Genomic DNA, 19,593 nt, shown 5'->3' with positions numbered 1-19,593 from the left:
GGTCGTCATTGGCCTCTCCTGTGTTTTTTTTTTCTTTTTTTTTTTTTCCCCCCGTTCCCCCTCGAGCACGCCGCTCAGTTTTCCAGGACTGACATTTTTGGATGCAGCGGCACAGGCTTTAATTGCCCTCCTTTTGAGGGATGAAATCCTGGCCTGTCAATGTCCGCTAATCCTCTCCCTCAGGAGGGCCGGGGAAATAAATCTGATGGCTTTTTATCCCGCTTTCTGTCATCACAGCGATTACTGTGTCCTGGCAGCAGTCTGTCTGGCATCAGGCTGCCACCACTTTCACCCCGAGCGCGATACACACACACACATGCCGGCATTTAACCCTTAAATACGCTTCCCCGCTCACCAGGTACGCATTTAGGTTAGTTTGTGCCTGAAATCACTCGGCGTATATCGTATTTTCCGTTATGTCCACTTTATTAGTTGTAAAGGTGACTATAGGGTTGTTATTTCATCCCAAGAGGGCTCTAATGATATATATTTAGAAGGCATTCCCGTTCTACTTGACAGTACAGCAAGAGAGTATGTGCTGATTTCTGGCTCTTAAATGATTCAGTCACTTTTCAAATCATTAAGCCTCACCGTCTCCTGGCACCGTTGCCGTAATTAGCATTTATATGAGATGAGAATTGATCTTAATACACACTCGCCAGCCACAACGGTGGGCGCACCTGCACAATAATGAGAAGCAACAGCGGCGTGGCGTTAAGAATTCTACCCCTACAACGTGTTTGGCATTTTTTTTTTAAATATTGGAAACGGGTGGAGATATTGTTGTGGCTGGTGAGTTATTCACCCCTCCCCCACCATTTGGGTTCCGTCAACTTTTGAAGTTTTATTTTTAATCGTTAGACTGTGTGACTCAAAGCCATTTAGGGTATATGACTGTTCATTGTTCTCTCCTGTGTGAGGTGAAAAAGCTAATCCATATTTATTTAAAATGGGGGCCATCTGTTGGAGGCAGCACATCAGGTGGAATGCCCGTGTGTGTGTGTGTGTGCGCCTGACTGCACACCTCAGCTGGTCAGCGCGGCGAGCCCTTGATGACTCCGTGCGGGTCAGCGGGGGCAGTGATGGATGTGCGCAGTTGGTTGCCAGTTGGAGTATCACCGCGGGGATGCACAGCGGCACGACGGAGTGTGCGCGCTCGGGCGGGAGGACGGGTTATCCGCGGCGCGGTTCCTCCTCGCTGCGAGAAAAGAGGGATTGCGTGTTTGCATGACCTTGTTATGTGGTGGAATTGTGTAATTCCTCTGCTGATTTGTCTAAGGAGGCAGCTTTAGAGTGCACCGAGGGAGTGTCTGCATCTTAAACCTCGTTTCCACAAAACCCTGCAGTTTGTTTTTGTGCAGTTTGCAAGGTTAAACACGGATATGCGTCTTGTGTATACAATACTCACTAAAAAGTTTTGGGGAAATTTCCTGGACGAACCTAAAATGTGGCTGCACGGTAGTAAGTGGTGAGTATGCAGGCCTCACAGCTAGGAGACCCGTGTTCGATTCCACCCTCAACCAGCTCTGTGTGGAGTTTGCATGTTCTCCGGGGACTCCAGTTTCAAATTGTCCATAGGTATGAATGTGAGTGTGAATGGTTGTTTGTCTATATGTGCCCTGTGATTGGCTGGCGACCGCCTCTCGCCCGAAGACAGCTGGGATAGGCTCCAGCACCCCCGCGACCTTCGTGAGGATAAGCGGTAGAAAATGAATGTCGTCGTCCAAATCAAGCATAAAAAATGCTAAATGAAGTAAAATACAAATACAGTGTAAGCCATTAGGACCACCAACCTGTGAATGTCGTGTTCCACATTGACCACTAGGTGTCAGTAATTGCAACCGGGTTTTATTGCAGCTTTATATACCTCACAGCAGGCACAATATTCATTCATTCATTTTCTGCTGCTTATCCTCACCAGGGTCGCGGGGGTGCTGGAGCCTATCCCACCTGGACTGGTGGCCAGCCAATCACAGGGCACATATAGACAAACAACCATTCACACTCACATTCATACCTATGGACAATTTGGAGTTGCTAATTAACCTAGCATGTTTTTGGAATGTGGGAGGAAACCATGGAAACTCCATGCAAACTCCACACAGAGGATGGGATTCACCTCGGGTCTACTAGATGTCTGCGCGCTAACCACTTGACCCCCCTGCAGCCCCTAGTTTGATACAAAAAAGGGAAAAGTATACTCTGTAGTACCCGGAGAAAACCCACGCATCCACGGGGCTAACGTGCAAACTCCACACAGAGATGGCCGAGGGTGGAATTGAACTCGGGTCTCCTAGCTGTGCGGCATGCGCGCTAGCCACTTGACCTATTATTATGCTCATTTTTCGACCCTTTTTTATTGAGTTGCAGTCTCCTTTTTAAAGCAGCTACACACAGCTTTTTAGATTTTCCAGAATCTGCACCTATCCCAGCTGTATTTCTTTTTGATTTATGCTTCCTGCCAAAATGATCTCTTTTAATTTATGCCACCCACGGCCCGCCTCCAGGCACTCCCACTACGCAGCGATTGGTCATACGCCATTGGTCAAACTTTCAGGGCTCACTTCCAAATTTGCAAACCCCATTATCGGAAATGTTGGCATGGTTTAACACGAGACTGCAACATTGTAACTACGTTAAATTGCTTATTTTCCCTGGTTATGTCTACTATATTGGGTAGCATGAATCCAAAGGTGATGTCATGTCTGTAATGTTAAAACACGTCGTTTTCCACGCCATAACTATGAAAATATGTAATTTATAAAGAATGAATCCTGTATGTACCACACTTCCTTTTTTTTTTTTTTTTTTTTTTTTTTCCTGAAAGAATTCCCATGAGACAAGTGAGGCTGCTTCTTACAAAGGCTTTGTTTATCACGCCATTGTGCTCTTCAATGTGGCAATTTGTTCCTGGAGAAACCACAATTTGTTCCTACCAAATGATGCCCTTTGATGATGGCGGTCCGAGGTGTTGAGCGGATTAAAAGCTGTGTTTTTTTTATTTTTTTTGTCTATCTCCTCTCAGAGAGGTGACGGTGCCTTCGGTTATCATCCTCAACACATCCAACGAGCAGTACTTCCTGCCCAGCCAGCCCACAGAGACCACGGAGCAGCTGGTCCAGTTCATCAGCAGCGTTTTGAACGGTTCCGCACAGGTCCAAATTCCCTCCTCCTCCTCCTCTTCCTCATACCTCCATGTGTTTATGCATTCAGCTCAGCTCCTGGTATTTACCAGCGTAATCACACCAGTAGTTTTATTAATCAAGAACGTTGCCTCGCATTTCTAATAGGTAGCTGCCGCAATCTCCTTTTTGCATGTTTTGATTTCACATCGCCATCCTTCCTGAGTAGATTATCCCCAAATAATTCAAACGGCGAGATTAGTACACCGCTATGTATTGTAATCCGCGTGTCGCCACATGTACCCAATCCCCTGTTTGCCTCGCATAACAAACAAACGCACGGTCAGGCTTGTAAACAGTAGAAACCTCAAGCTCCGTCTTGAAGGCCTGGAAAGTCTCCAGAGCGGTCGTGTTTGCGAGACGTCTGAAGGTCGCCAGCTTCGTTCCTAGAAGATGACGTGGTGGTCAACAGCAGCCTGCGGCAGCCATCTTTGTGTCTAGTTTTGCTGCGTGTGTGTGGCCTGAGAGTCCACCTGCTGAAGCATAAACCACGGCATAGTTAGCAGAATCATCACCGACAGGAAGCCAGGCCTCATTGGCAGGTTTTATGACGGTTATGAAGTGTTTTTTTTTTTTTTTTTTCTCCTCTCGGTGCATAGTGGGGATTCTTGTGTTTTTGTTTTTATCTTGGCGCCCAACTGGCTGCTTGCCATTCCAGGATCTGATGCAATTACGCGCGGAGAGCAAGCCTGCCCGGCACACTTGCGCGGCATAAACAGATCCCAAGCAGGCTCTTAACTACCCGGCTAACAAACTTGTCTGAGCGCGCTAATTGGCCCATCCTGGAGAGTGGGACAGCTTGCTCAGGTGAAGCTTTTCAATCACCGAGCGCAAACTCCGGCTTTAAGGCTTCTAAAGAGCACCTCAATGTTAATTGTGTTCTTTTCTAAACACGCCGATAATTGTCCTCTTTACGGAAGTGCCGAGTCGTCCTCGAGTAATTGCGACAAATGGCTGACGGCGAGCGGCGGCGGCGTAAAATTAGCATATAAACTGTTTCCTCCACTGCGACTCCATTAAAGTGACGTGTGTGTGTGCATGTGTGTGTGTTTCTCGCTGCAGGCGCACGGGGGTGACGGCTTCATTCAGAGGATCAAGCGTGTGGCGTTCGACGCCAGATCCACCGTTATGGTAAGTCGAGCTCACTCGGTGCGGTATTAGACGGTATTCCGACAAAGAGATGCAAGGTTTCATCTTTCCGACATATTCATTTACGGGGGGGGGGGGGGGGGGGGGGGGCATCTCAATACATTGATTCCAGGAGGACCAATTAAAGGCTCTGGGTTTGCAGTACAGGAGTTTACACTATAATCATTATTTTATTATTATATAGCAATATACACTTTATTACATGTTATTACATGATATACTTGATAGATCTTATTGCGTGTGTGTGTGTGTATATATGTATAAATATTTATAAATTTATATATATATATATATATATATATATATATATACATTTATTATTTATAAATAAAATATTTTCTAAATATTTCATATACTATCTCAGAGGTGGGAAAATATTTTGACTTGTTTTATATTAATTATAATATACGTATATATATATATATTTTTTTTTTTTAACACGCACACCATTTTATGCTTATAATTTTCCTTAAATTATTTGTCTAATTTTATTTGTAGAAGTGTTATACTGTCAGCTGTATGTTCTAGTGTTCCTTTTATTAGGAGCACTTTAAACATTAGAACATCTCAAATTATGTAATTTTATTTTATTTTATTTTTATTTATTTTTTTACTAAATAAGACATCCGACTTGCAAGTCATGTTGCCAGTTTGTATGCTAAAAGTTGAAATACTTAGAAAGCAACTGGCGGGCATGTGGACCCCGGGCCGTAGTTTGCACACCCATGTGCTGTGTGATACTATACATATTCTCTGTTTATCTGTAATAGTTCCTGAACAAGGTAAGGTTGTGAAATGATGCACGCTATTATTATTACACGCTATTGCCTTAAACGGTTACTCTTAAGTATGACACTTCCTGTGGTAATTATTTAATTTTATTTGTCATAATTGAGTCCATCGCATTATTCATATCAAAAGATTTGAATGTATGCAGTACATTCGTTCACTTCCTGTATTCCGTATGCGATTATTAATACCTAGAAAAGTGATGAGTCGTGTCAGCATGACATATCTTCCTAAGCATGACAACATTTTCCTCGTATTATTTGCTGTAAATCCATCAAGGGCTAGCATCCCTGCGCTCATCAGTTAAATGGCAAACATTTGTACGCCTGCCAAGAATAAAGATGGCGCCATTTTCATTTTCATCAGTGACGTTTTAGTGCCCTCGAAGCACATTTCTGAGCGAATACAACGCGCGGCGTTCAGTACATGTTTGAGCGCCGTCATCTGTACCTGTTGGTGGCTCCACCCCTGCAGAAAAATGTAAAGTTGATTTGCCAGGAGGTAGTGGAAGGGGTGGGGCCATTACTCCTGTACTCATGTTTATTTGCTATTATGCTATATCATCCTATAGTTACTATTGTGGTTAGGGTAGTTGTTAGATTGCAGTACTTGAGGGACGCTGGTATCGACCGCGTTGTCGCACATCTCTGTTGAAACCACGCCGCAGCGAGCTGCTCCGACGGCGCCGACAGAAGTGGAACAAATGTCCCCGATGCGTTCACTTCCCCCTCCGGGAGATAAACAAGTTTCACAGGGCCGCATGCAGCAGGAGAATATGCAAGGCAAGCAGTAAACGTGCGGAGAGGATGTGGAGATGGTGTAACGGGAGGGGGGGGGCGGCAGGTGGGTGTCACTGCCACCCGCTCCCTTTTCTTCCCTCTTATTCTTTTGGGGGCGTGTGTGTGTGTGTGGACTTACCACGGCTATGACAGGAACGCTAACACATCTGGCGTGGAATTTTTAGCCTCTTTTCCGAAAGTCTCCGAAAGAGGGAAAACAATGCAACATTTGGAGGGATTGTATCCTAACATGTCGCCCCCCCCCCCCCGCTTGTCTCGCTAACATGGTGACATGGCGGGAATGCGGCGCAGATAAAGAAGCCCCCCCCCCCTGTGGAGATCTAACTGCACACCTTGACAGCCGCCGCATCACGGCCTCGCTGTGTTAGCGTAGCATGCCCCATCTCTGTCACATCTGGCAACGCTGGCAGTTAACATCGCTGTTCCCGTGGCGATGACTGGAGCGGCGGCGGCGGCAGCGGGGGGGTGGGGGGTATTTCTCTTGTCAGCTTGGCCGTGATTTAAGACTCTCTCCTTGCTTCCTTCCCGTCTCTGTTGGTCTATATTAGCGCGTGCTAACTTATTAGCCGCAGGGAGCTTTTAAAGAAGAATTAGATACACGCTCTTGACGTTTATTGCCGCCGCTGCGGGGACGCCGTGGCCATGTGGTTAAGGATACGGCCTGCTGCTGAAGAGTCGCGGGCTTTATTCCTCAGCCGAGCGAACCTCGTGCGGGTTTTTTTGCGTAGATTTCCCAACAGGAAGTTTGGCACCATCCCGTTTTCTCAAAGGTCCAGGTGAACGTAACTCTCTCCCCTTGCCCCGCCCCTATCCCAACAATCCCTTCCCAACCCCCCCACCCCGCCCCTTTTCTTTTTGCACCTGTTAGTCGGTGTTCCGCAGCTCTCCGCTACTGGGCTGCTTCCTATTCGGGCTCCCGCTGGGCGTCATCAGCCTCATGTGCTACGGCATCTGCACGGCCGAGACGGACGACGGCTCCGACGACTTCAAGCGGGAGGGCCTCACGGACGAGGAGGAGGAGGATGATGATGAGGATGAGGGGGAGGAGACTGGCGGGCTGGAGGGCCCGGACGATGAAGCGGAGAAGGACCCCGAAGAGAAGAAAACGGATTAACGCTGGGGCTTGCTGGATGGATGGATGGATGGCGGATGATGGGCCGAGTCGGCTGCGGTTGGCGTGGAACTCCAAGACTCATCCATGACGCATCATCTGTGGCGATGGTCTTAGTTTTCCATCTCACTCACCCCCCCCCACACTTCCAAGCCTTTTTCCCGTATTTCTGAATCTTTATTTAAAACGGCCTTCACCACAAAAACACCGGAGTCTGGGACCCAAACCCTCGACGAACCAGACCTCGGTTTTCCTGCTCTAGCCTCCCGTAGAACACAAGTCAATGTTGCCTTCAAACGTGTCGGTTGATCATCCAAACGTGAAAGTGCCCGAAACGGAAACGCTGCCATAAATGAGTTGCGCTTTTTTTTTTTTTTTTTCTTTAGTTTTCCATGTTGTTGCACGGGAATGTTTCCTTTTTCAGGGGGGTTCCAGGTGGTCCTCGGTTTATGGCATTTATGGCTCCCATTTAATGAATTAAAAACGTCATTTTGATAACACGCTGGCTGAGGAATGTGTGCCGCATCATTATGCAGCAGTGCGCCAAAGAAAAGGAAAGCCATCATTATGGTAATGGGAATGGAAATGAACATGGTTTTAAAAAAAACAAAACAAAAAACCCTCTGGGGTCCTTTTTTTAATTTAGTACGTGTTGAAGCCCTGACGGGACAAAAAGTCTACTCCCAAAACTATTTTAAACAATTAGATTTTCCTACTTTTTTGGCTTAGACCTGTCAATCAACTTGACTTCTATTATTTTAACCCTATAAATGCCCATTTTATGCAATGATGTCACATACACAAGCTGATGTTTGGCAGCTGGGGCTCTGGTTGGCCTCCAAAAAATCTGAAATTTAAATTTTTTGATTTTTCAGATTGTTTCATAACCCAAATTCCGGCCAAATAATAATTGACCTAAAATCGATGGGATATTAGTTGCCCTTGCAGTCCGAACTGCTCAACTACCAGGACCATAAATGGTTATGAATGCTACAGGGTCATGGATTCTAAGCGCTGTTACAAGGGACTATTTCAAGCTTTGTCTTATTCTTGTATTTCATCTTCCTACTGTTCCGGGTTATGTTTGTGTACGTGTGTACAGTGCGAGTGACTTAGGCGGCTAATTTAGCCATCCGACTGACTTGCATCGCCGCCTGGCAACGGAACTGGTTAGCTTCCGTTGCCAGGCGGCGATGCAAGTCAGTGGGGCCACCTATTTGTGTGAGCATCATTTATGCTTTGAACATAAATCTCCCATCAGTCCGTGTTGCCCCCCCCCCGCCACCCTCCAAGTCACGCTACATGCATGCTAAAGCTAAAGTCTTCATTTAGCTCGGCCAACTTCTAATTTCATTACCGTGTGTGCCAAGACTTTGTGAGACGTTTTTTTTTTGCATTCAAACAGGGAATCTTGAGTGTGACACATGGCAGCATATCATAGCATCCCCAGATGCCATATAAAATGTGCCCCCTTGTGGTTGTGAGCGGGACGACTGTATGACATAGGAGCATTTTTCTTCTCATCCCAGACGTTTTTGGGTTAAAGAAACAACAATTCCAGGTATGTTTTGAATGCAAATTGTCTTTATATGTAAGCAAATAAGCACAAAACATCATTTGAACCATTTTAGCTCCACTTATTATATTATGAAAAATGAATCCGGTTTAGTCGATCCTGCTCATCCCGAATTGACTGCGCTTCCAAACGGGGGCATCTTATTACTACTGTGAAGCAAAACCCTCGCTTTGCCTTGTGGTCTTTGTAGTTTTGCCACGCCTCCTCTTCATATTGGACCGAAATAAAGATTGTTCCCTTTTTTTCTTGGTGAATGAACCTTTTATTTGATTTTTTTTGGGTCTCAGCCATTTTGATAAATCCTTTTAAAAGTTGTAATAATTTCTAGATGTTGCGCCTTTTCTGCTGGTGACTTTCTTCAGCTTTCTAATTGGCCAATTCCACAATGGTGGAATATTGGAACCAACTGTTGCTGTGTCCAAAAGGAGTCAGCCTTTTGACATTGAGCGTGATGCCATTGGGGTTGCCATGGCAACAGACCTGCGCTCGAATTACCGATACTGTTTAAAAAAATGGTACCTTTTTGCCTGAGTGGATGATGGGGTGCATGCGATCCATCTGTCAAATAATTCCACACGCGGACGTCGCAGTCTGTTTCCTGTGTTATGGACCCTCGTTCTCTGGCTATTTTTGGCGCTTGTCAGTCACCGTGGAGGCTGCTGCATGCATGTCGCCGCCGCCGCCGCCGCCATTTCCTTCTGCTCTCCTTTTTTTTTTTGAAAACATTTTCTTCCTGCCTTCTGCGAGCGAATACATCCTCTGCTTTTATCGCGTCTTTTTTTTTTTGAGGTCATGCAGCAAAGTCTTCAAAGAGCACTTACATCCTCGTAAAAAAAAAAAAAAAAAAAAAAAAACCCGCGCGAGGCGGACAAGGATGCAATTCAAACGGAGCTTTGAAGCACCGTGGAACGGCTAGCCAGCGTCGCGGCAAGCTGTAATTTGTGCCGTGGTTTTTTTTTTTACGTTGTTATTGTATTATGCGTTGTAGTTGGCACTCGTGCTAACTAGCTTATCTTGTGATGCTTTTATCTGCTGTTTTTAGCCATTAGGCTTAATTTGAAATGGAGTAGCCATTGAAAAACTGAATATTTATTTGGACTGGGTGATATGGACCATAACTCATATTCGTATTTTGGTTGATTATCGAGTATCCTGATATTTTTTTGGTAGGACAAAATTGTCAAAAGAACAAAATATTAAATTTTTTAAATTTTTTAAGTTTAGTAATATTTTTTTTGAATGTTCCCGGGCCGCAATTAGGCTAGCTAATATCAACAACCAAGTAACTAGCTTTATTAGCTTTTATCAACGGTAGTGGCTCTTGGTTAGCTGTTTAACAGCCATTAGCCGTTAGCTTTGATGAAGCTAAGTGACAGTAGTAATGGAAACAAATTGCTCAGATGATGACTATTGCTAGCACATCAACTTTTACCGTAGCTCACGATGAAACGAGCTTCTTTCGCCTTGCTAGCCACCTTAATCAACCGAAAATATTTAATTTTAAAGTTTTTTAAGTTTAGTAATATTTTTTGAATGTTCCCGGGCCGCAATTAGGCTAGCTAATATCAACAACCAAATAACTAGCTTTATTAGCTTTTATCAACGGTTGTGGCTCTTGGTTAGCTGTTTAACAGCCGTTAGCCGTTAGCATTGATTAAGCTAAGTGACAGTAGTAATGGAAACAAATTGCTCAGATGATGACTATTGCTAGCACATCAACGTTTACCGTAGCTCACGATGAAACGAGCTTCTTTCGCCTTGCTAGCCACCTTAATCAACCGAAAATATTTAATTTTTTAAGTTTAGTAATATTTTTTTTTATGTTCCCGGGCCACAATTAGGCTAGCTAATATCAACAACCAAATAACTAGCTTTATTAGCTTTTATCAACGGTAGTGGCTCTTGGTTAGCTGTTTAACAGCCATTAGCCGTTAGCTTTGATGAAATAGTAATGGAAACAAATTGCTCAGATAATGACTATTGCTAGCACATCAACGTTTACCGTAGCTTACGATGAAACGAGCTTGCTAGCCACCTTTATCAACCGTTAGCTAAAGCCGCTAGCGACCTTTCACCGCCATTTCCAGTTGATTCGTAGCAGTTGTTGTTGTTGTTTTTTTTTAAGAATGTATCAAGCATACAATTAGCGTTTTATCCGCTGTAGGCTCGAATTGCTATTATTAGCCAACATCTTTGATCAAAGCTTAACCAAACAAAACAAAAAGTACTGCGGTCGATTTTTAATGTTGCACACATTCTTTGTGGTGTAAGTTTACAAATACAACTCAGCAAAAGAATAACAATGATGGCAGCCTGCCCGGCATTATGCGTGTCACCTCACAAGTGCGTGGTAAGCATTTCCCTCCGCGGAGACGATCTGGCTCTCAACCGCAGCCTAATGATGTTGCCGGGGTCGTCATCATATTCCGAACATAACCGTCATCCCCTCAGGGCTCGGCCGGTTGAGGCTTCCACTACCTGAGACTCGCTCTTTTGCTAATGTTGTCTCTGCAACTGTTGCCCGAGGTGATTTCCGTCACGCGACCTGATTTATTCCTAAGCGCTATTCCTAAATCAGGTCTTGCACGGGCAAGGAAACCGGTCCGGTGTTGTGTGTGGAAGAGGGCCTGAGTTTAATCCTGTCCTCGGTCGCCTCACTGGCGCAGATGTGCCGGGATGTGCCGTGACTCCCCCCCCCCCCCCTCCCCCCCTCCACCTCCCACCCGCTGGGTGCACAGCTTACTTCCAAGCACCCTGGGTGACGGCAGCCAGCTGGGAATTAACTACGCTCCACTCTATTTACATATACACGCACTAATGTACACACTCTGCGTGCACGGGAAAAACACTTTTAAGCCCTAAAAACGATACTACAGAACAGCTGAGTTTTATACTCTTAAAACGTAAGTGGGATTTATCCAACTTAAACGCTTAGGGTCTTGAACCTTTTTAAAGAACATTTCCACTGACCTTATCCCTGTACCATTAGCATTGGCAAGGCGAACTGCCTTTGCTAGCTCGTGAAATGCTCATGGAAATGCGTGTGATGTCGTGCTTTTGCCCGTGCACGTCACTTGCGTTCGATTGATTAGTCGCATTTTTAAGGTAAATGCGAGCGACCACGTAAAAAAATCAGAATTGCGCAGTGTGAACGTAGCCTATGAGACTCTAACTGCAATTGCTGGCTAGCAACTTTTACAATCTGATGCTAGCTATCGGCAAATATTTCCACGAAAAAGCTTTCATCACCTGGAAGTTGTTAGCTAGGCATTAGCTTCCAAAAACCGCAACTACTTGTTCTTAACTGCGATTGCTAGCTAGCAACTTTTACGATCTGATGCTAGCTATCGGCAAATATTTCCACGAAAAAGCTTTCATCACCTGGAAGTCGTTAGCTAGGCATTAGCTTCCATCAACCGCAACTACTTGTTCTTAACTGCGATTGCTAGCTAGCAACTTTTACGATCTGATGCTAGCTATCGGCAAATATTTCCACAAAAAGCTTTCATCACCTGGAAGTCGTTAGCTAGGCATTAGCTTCCATCAACCGCAACTACTTGTTCTTAACTGCGATTGCTAGCTAGCAACTTTTACGATCTGATGCTAGCTATCGGCAAATATTTCCACGAAAAGCTTTCGTCACCTGGAAGTTGTTAGCTAGGCATTAGCTTCCAAAAAATGCAACTACTTGTTCTTAACTGCGATTGCTAGCTAGCAACTTTTACGATCTGATGCTAGCTATCGGCAAATATTTCCACGAAAAGCTTTCGTCACCTGGAAGTCGTTAGCTAGGCATTAGCTTCCAAAAACCGCAACTACTTGTTCTTAACTGCGATTGCTAGCTATCGGCAAATATTTCCACGAAAAGCTTTCATCACCTGGAAGTTGTTAGCTAGGCATTAGCTTCCAAAAAATGCAACTACTTGTTCTTAACTGCGATTGCTAGCTAGCAACTTTTACGATCTGATGCTAGCTATCGGCAAATATTTCCACAAAAAGCTTTCATCACCTGGAAGTTGTTAACTAGGCATTAGCTTCCAAAAAATGCAACTACTTGTTCTTAACTGCGATTGCTAGCTATCGGCAAATATTTCCACGAAAAGCTTTCATCACCTGGAAGTTGTTAGCTAGGCATTAGCTTCCAAAAAATGCAACTACTTGTTCTTAACTGCGATTGCTAGCTAGCAACTTTTACGATCTGATGCTAGCTATCGGCAAATATTTCCACAAAAAGCTTTCATCACCTGGAAGTCGTTAGCTAGGCATTAGCTTCCATCAACCGCAACTACTTGTTCTTAACTGCGATTGCTAGCTAGCAACTTTTACGATCTGATGCTAGCTATCGGCAAATATTTCCACAAAAAGCTTTCATCACCTGGAAGTTGTTAACTAGGCATTAGCTTCCAAAAAATGCAACTACTTGTTCTTAACTGCGATTGCTAGCTAGCAACTTTTACGATCTGATGCTAGCTATCGGCAAATATTTCCACGAAAAGCTTTCATCACCTGGAAGTCGTTAGCTAGGCATTAGCTTCCAAAAACCGCAACTACTTGTTCTTAACTGCGTTTGCTAGCTAGCAACTTTTACGATCTGATGCTAGCTATCGGCAAATATTTCCACAAAAAGCTTTCATCACCTGGAAGTCGTTAGCTTGGCATTAGCTTCCAAAAACCGCAACTGCTACTTCTTCTTTAACTGCGATTGCTAGCTAGCAACCTGTACTAACTATTGGTAGCTATCGGCTAAACTAATGTAAACTAAGAAGTACAAAACAAGTAGGCAATTAGAATTTTGGACTTTGATATGGACCAGTTAAAAATGGATGACGGGCCGCAGTTTGGACACCCCTACATTAGAGCTTATCAACTGTGTGACTCTTAGGATGTTTTAACTGCAATTGCTAGCCAGAAGCTTGTACAAACGTATGCTAGCTATTAGCAGGTATGTAATTGTAAGTACCCTACAACCTCTATCAAGACCATAGTTCGGCGTTCGGTTTTATATGCTCTCACGGCAGTTGCTACCGTTTGGTTCGGCCCATTTTCCAGAGCGGGAACCACCCAGGGTCTTTAGTCCGACTGTGAAATGGCTACCTCGGCCAAATTTAGAGTTAATACAAGCAATGACGACATCGGCATTGGTGAGAACGGTCAGCCACCTAGCCTAGCCAGATCCGTTATTGGTCTGATCTGCTTTCAACCAATCCTGGCTAGGTGGCCCCGACGTCTCAGCCAGGAATCAGGAAGGTTTCACCACACCTGGTGTGTATTTCTCTGGGGGGAAAAGCGCAGCAGCCACACCAGGCAGTGCCCCCGCGGGGTGTATCACCGCCCTCGGTCAGCGCTCAGGTTGCTATGTTTACAATCTATCCAATTGGAAGTGTTTTTTTCCCCCAGCGTCCCCCTGAAAGCTTTTTAATTGCTTCCATTGTCACCGTCACCTCTAGACCATGTTGTGTTTTCCCCCTGCAAGTACACTGTAATCATGAAACAATCATAATTAGGTAAACATTGTTTGAGAGCATAAAAAAAAGAGCATATTTATCTCCTTAAGATACGTGTACGTTGCCAATGGGTGGCTTAAGTGTGGATTTAGACCAAGCAAGGCTGGGTGGGTGGAGGGGAGCCTATTGTTTGTGTTTTAGCCCCTGTGGGCTCTCTCATAATATAAACCTTATCGCTTGTCACGAAACAAAAAGGCTTGCTGCGCTCGATAGACAACACTGGTTGCTCATTTTGTACTTATTGTTGCCTACATGGTTCTTATTTTGTAGTATTACTTGTCCGGTACATGATGTACTGGATGTACACTCCCTTTTGCAGAGTACTTCAACTGGCCCTCCCACTTCTGACACGAGTGGTCATGAACGAACGGGTCAAACGAACTGTTTTATTTTAGGTCACCGTCGCTAAAATACCCGTTCAGTCCGTTCAGTTACAAATGTTTTGGTTTTTTTTTTGATTGGCTGACGAGTCAGTTCATCGTTCCTTTTGCAGGGCGGGACTATCTCCGTTCTTATCCTATCGTCCCGTCTCGCTCTGTGATTGGGTGGGTGGGGTTAGCCGAGGCTGTGTTCGAATCCGCATACTAACTACTCCATACTTCCATGCCCATACTATCCACACCCCATACTGAATACCCAATCCATCAGACAGTATGCAAAGTGTTTACACTACAGCGTACTACATGATGACCCACAATGCATTGCACTCCTACCCGAGCTGATTTCACTTTAGCTCTAAACTCTTTAAATACATGGTAATCTTAATGGTTAAATTTCATTTGAACATGCATCAGATGACAATTGAATGCATCACATAATCAGTTCACAGTTCCACATGTCCAAAAGGAGTAGGAAGAAGCAAAGCTTATTATATCCTACCCCTCCATCTGGTACTTTTACAATCAGTAACTGTTACATTTGTTCACTTCCTGCTTTCCTAATGTAGTTTTTTTTTTTTTTTTTAATCACTTTATTGAGATTTTTTTTTTTAAATCAGGCAAAAGTGGCCGTTTAGATCCCGAATGTGCCATTTATTTGTCCAAATACCAACTGTTCGGCAAAATTTAAGCTAGCCGAAGTGAGCAACGCACTTCCGGTTATTTTCACAAAATAAAACACCTTACTTTTCTCAAAAAAAAAAACATAGTGATAAAGCACTGCTTTTACTTTGAAAACAAGAAGCGAACTAACTCGCAATATATCCTGCTTGACACCGACATTTGGTCCATCCTGCTGCTCGGTGTTCAGCCAATGGGTACTTCTCGCATACTCTGAAATCACATACTGCCAGTGTAGACACACTACATACTCAAAGAGTTAGAGTAGTAGGTAAGTATGCGGTTTCGAACACAGCTCGAGAAATTGACCGAAACTGTCTGTGAATTCGTTCATTCCGTTCACAAAAAAGAACTAGTTTTTTTTGACCAGTTCGTTCATGAACTCCACTAGTCATCACTTGTAGTTGCGCTATTGAGTCGGAACGAACGTGAACGGACTGACCCGACATGCTAACGACCAATTGACCGAAATGAACGGTTTTGCCCACCACTATCTGACCCCACATTTCGCAGTTTCAGTAAAAAAAAAAATGCCTCAACCTGAAAAACTAGTAGTTCGGTATTATAAGTTAAACAAAACCCAACCCCATAAATGTGGAATATCAGTAGACATTGACAGTATGTTACATGGTCAACATACAGTATAGCTAGCACCAGGACTTTAATGAAGAAAACCTTCCCGTGCGACGCGGAGGCACCTTGCCGGATCGCAGCCTGCCAAAGCCAATCACAGACTGAATTTGTCACACCGTGGCAGCCTTCCATGCTCCGCTTTGTACCTGTCAGCTTCATGACAGGAAGAGAAAGATGTCAGCCAATTTGAAGGGCGAGAAACATCACATTATACGAGGTGTGTCGGAAAAGTTCCAGGACCGGTGTGACAAAACAAATATTTCAAGTCCAATCCCTGAAGTCATCACCCTGGAGCCTAACACACCTTCCCGGCTTCCTTGTGAACTCTAGGGAAGATTCATTTGGTGGGTTGGGGTTGGGTTAAACCATTATTTCTGTAATCGATTAATCTAAAAAATAGTTTTTTGATGCATCGATTAATCCCTGAAAGTCCCTGATTAGTCCCTGAAAACATAAACCACAAACACATGCACAGGTTAATAAAATATATATTTCTAAATGATCTGCCCATATCAATAAAGTATAATAACATAAATACTACTACTACTACTAATAATAGAAATAAAACTAACTATAGTGTGTATTTGAGGAGTGTGTGTCTGTCAGTTTAGACTCACTGAAACTGAAACGCCGCCATGTTTTGATTCTGAGTAGTGGTGTTGCGTTCACGAACGAACTGGTCAAAAGAACTAGTTTTTTTTTTGCATAAAATACCCGTTCAGTCCGTATTTAAGTACTTTTGAACATTCGGGTTTACAGTGTGGGTTTTCTTCGGTTTTACGCCCACATTCCAAAAAACATGCTAGGTTGCTAACATGCTAATTAGCGACTCCAAATTGTCCATAGGTATGAATGTGAGTGTGAATGGTTGTTTGTTTATATGTGCCCTGTGATTGGCTGGCTGGTGACCAGTCCTAGGTGTATACCCCGCCTCTCGCCCAAAGATAGCTGGGATAGGCTCCAGCACCCCCGCGACCCTTGAGGAAAAGCGGTCGAAAATGAATGAATGAATATTAGTTAAAAGTACTCAAAATGAAACATGTTAAATAAACTTGACATAATTAAGTTATTAGAACTCTTTTAAGAACTTTGAGTATGCATAACTTCATTTATTTAAGTACTTTGAACATTCGGGTTTACCGTGTGGGTTTTCTCCGGGCACTACGGTTTCCTCCCACATTCCAAAAACATGCTAGGTTGCTAACATGCTAATTGCAGACACTTAACGCTATCATGCAAGGTGTTAGCATGCTAGCATATCAATGTTAGCAGCTGGGATAGGCTCCATACGAGCTGAGATCATGCTAACAAAGCACAGACCCTTGAGTAAAATCTCGGATTTAGGACTTTAGCAAGCCACAGCAAGAGCGTTAAGTCGGTTAAGTCTGAGGATGGACAAAATCAGAATACCGTCAACATCGTACGTCAACATAATTATACTAACATTTCTAGCATTTTCAGGGATAGGATCTTTACAAAAACTTTGCGCTATTATGCTAGGTGTTAGCATGCTAGCACGTCAATGTTAGCATGCTAACATAATTATACTAACATTTCTAGCATTTTCAGGGATAGGATCTTTACAAACACTTTGCGCTATTATGCTAGGTGTTAGCATGCTATCACGTCAATGTTAGCATGCTAACATAATTATACTAACATTTCTAGCATTTTCAGGGATAGGATCTTTACAAACACTTTGCGCTATTATGCTAGGTGTGAGCATGCTCATGCTTGCATGTTAGCATTCTAACATAATTATAGTAACATTTTGCACTATGCATTATGTGGTGTTAGTGATGATTGGTTAGCGCGAGAGACCCCAGTTCAATTCCACCCTCGGCCATCTCTGTGTGGAGTTTGCATGTTCTCCCTGTGCTTGCGTGGGTTCTCTCCGGGTACTCCGGTTTCTTCCCACATTCCAAAAACATGCTAGGTTAATTAGCGACTCCAAATTGTCCATAGGTATGAATGTGAGTGTGAATGGTTGTTTGTCTATATGTGCACTGTGATTGGCTGGCTGGCGATCAGTCTAGGGTGTACCCTGCCTCTTGCCTGAAGACAACTGGGATAGGCTCCAGCACCCCCTTGACCCTCGTGAGGAAAAGCGGTCGACGTATTTTTTGTGTCGATGTCATCGATGACGTCGACACGTCATCCCAGTCCTAGTCTTCACCTCCAACTGGGACAAGACTCCATGGCCTCCTTGAAGATCCATGACATGGAAGTACAAGTCTGGTGATACTTGTTGAGGCATGGATACGTCCAGGAAACGGAGTCTTGTGTGTCACGGTGACATTTAGCTGAAGTTGCAGTTGAAGGCGACAGTGACTCATCAGCCGCCAAAAGCTTTTTTGATGGCGCCGTGTCAAAAAAAGCTGCAGTTCATGATTGAAGCGGCATCCTGAAGTCAGGATGGCTCAATATGAACCGCCACTCCCGAATTGTAAAAAAAAAAAAAAAAACCCAGACATGTGTGTGTCGGTGAGAGATAAACACCACCGCGTCTGGAATGTCTGAAGCAACCGTAATGAAGACGCATTGTCTTGGCGAACAGTCGGTTCGCCCACGCCGCATTTCATTGAGATCCCAAACAGCACATGATCACAAGGTTCCCGCCGTGTTATCTCGATAATGACTCTTTGGTGTGACGCCAATCATGGCAGGGACACGCACACTATTAGTCTTTCACACACACACACACACACACGACATTAGCGTAGTGCTACTTATTTTTGTGTTGCCTCTGCAGGACTTTTGTTGGCGGGACTGCAGCGGCGCCGCCGCATCGCTCGCCGGACCAAATGGAGCTGCGAGCTGTGAAATCACTCGCTGCGTGTAATAATGAGCTATCGCACATCGTTTTTTTTTTTTTTTTTTTTTTCCTCGCAATAAAAAGGGCTGAAATAAGAAGAGGCTGAATGTGCCGACGCGGTGCTAAATGAGAGATGCTGCAATAGTCGGGGCAGGGAGCGCTGAACTTCCTCATTCTTTTCACATTTTCACATTCGTTTTTAGGAGTGCTCACTGAAGACAGTTGTAGTCGAACTAAAAGTAACGTTCTCTGTGTATTTTTTTTGGGGGGGGGTTATACATTAATAGTTTTGTTGGCAGGACTAGGAATGGCATTTTAGGTGCTGGAGGTGGAGTCTGGGTGAGAATGGGACGTGGTCAGTAGCCCACTTACTTCTTCCAGCCCCCCCCCCCCCCCCCCCCCCCCAGAGGATCAGGAGGCATGCCCAGACCAGTTGAGAGACATAGTCTCTCCAACATGTCCTGGGTCTTCCCCGGTCATAGGTCTCTTCCCTGACCCGGACATGGCATTACACCAAGGGTGGGCAAACTTTTTGACTTGTGGGCCCCGTTCAGTTAACAAAACGGGGGGGTGTTCTCCTTCACATCGAGAGGAGTCAGTTGAGGTGGCTTGGGGCATCTAGTCCGGATTCCTCCTGGACACCTCCCTGGTGAGGTGTTCTGGGCATGCCCAGCCTGGAAAAGGCCCCGGGGCAGACCTAGGGCACGCTGAAGGGATTATGTCTCACAGCTGGACTGGGAACACCTTGGTGTCCTCTTGGTGGAGCTGGAGGAGGTGGCTGGGGACCGGGAAGAATGGGCTTCCCTACTTAGACTGCTGCCCCCGTGACCCGGACCCGGGTAAGCGGAGGAAATTGGATGGATGGATGGTTAACGTGGGAGACCAGAGTATATAGTTAACACACACTATTTTACACTTATAATTCAATAATTATATTATATATATATTTTTTTTATTATAATAATAATTCAATAAA

At 44.5% G+C, this 19,593-nt stretch overlaps 1 protein-coding gene across 3 annotated transcripts in view; it reads left to right on the top strand.

The window, feature by feature from the left end:
- tmx3b (thioredoxin related transmembrane protein 3b) overlaps window positions 1-19,593 on the top strand; it is a 136,463-nt gene that overhangs the window by 11,067 nt on the left and 105,803 nt on the right. For 2 of the 3 annotated variants that reach the window (XR_009120479.2, XR_009120480.2), the window contains exons 14-15: window positions 3,026-3,155; window positions 4,245-4,313. Coding sequence is in view for 1 of the 3 variants with exons in the window: in XM_058059557.2 (XP_057915540.2) it covers window positions 3,026-3,155; window positions 4,245-4,313; window positions 6,789-7,034 (445 nt within the window). In the remaining 2 variants the exon portion in view is untranslated. Of the gene's footprint in view, window positions 1-3,025; window positions 3,156-4,244; window positions 4,314-6,788; window positions 8,850-19,593 lie in introns of those variants that run through there. The other variant, XM_058059557.2, reaches the window with a different exon arrangement.

Source organism: Doryrhamphus excisus, linkage group LG7 (genome assembly GCF_037039965.1).
Source record: "Doryrhamphus excisus strain RoL-2023G ecotype Guam linkage group LG7, RoL_Dexc_Guam_v1.1, whole genome shotgun sequence".
In the NCBI taxonomy this organism is placed as follows: domain Eukaryota; kingdom Metazoa; phylum Chordata; class Actinopteri; order Syngnathiformes; family Syngnathidae; genus Doryrhamphus; species Doryrhamphus excisus.
The sequence above is the reverse complement of the archived record's forward strand: the minus strand, read 5'-3'. Positions and strand labels throughout refer to the sequence as shown.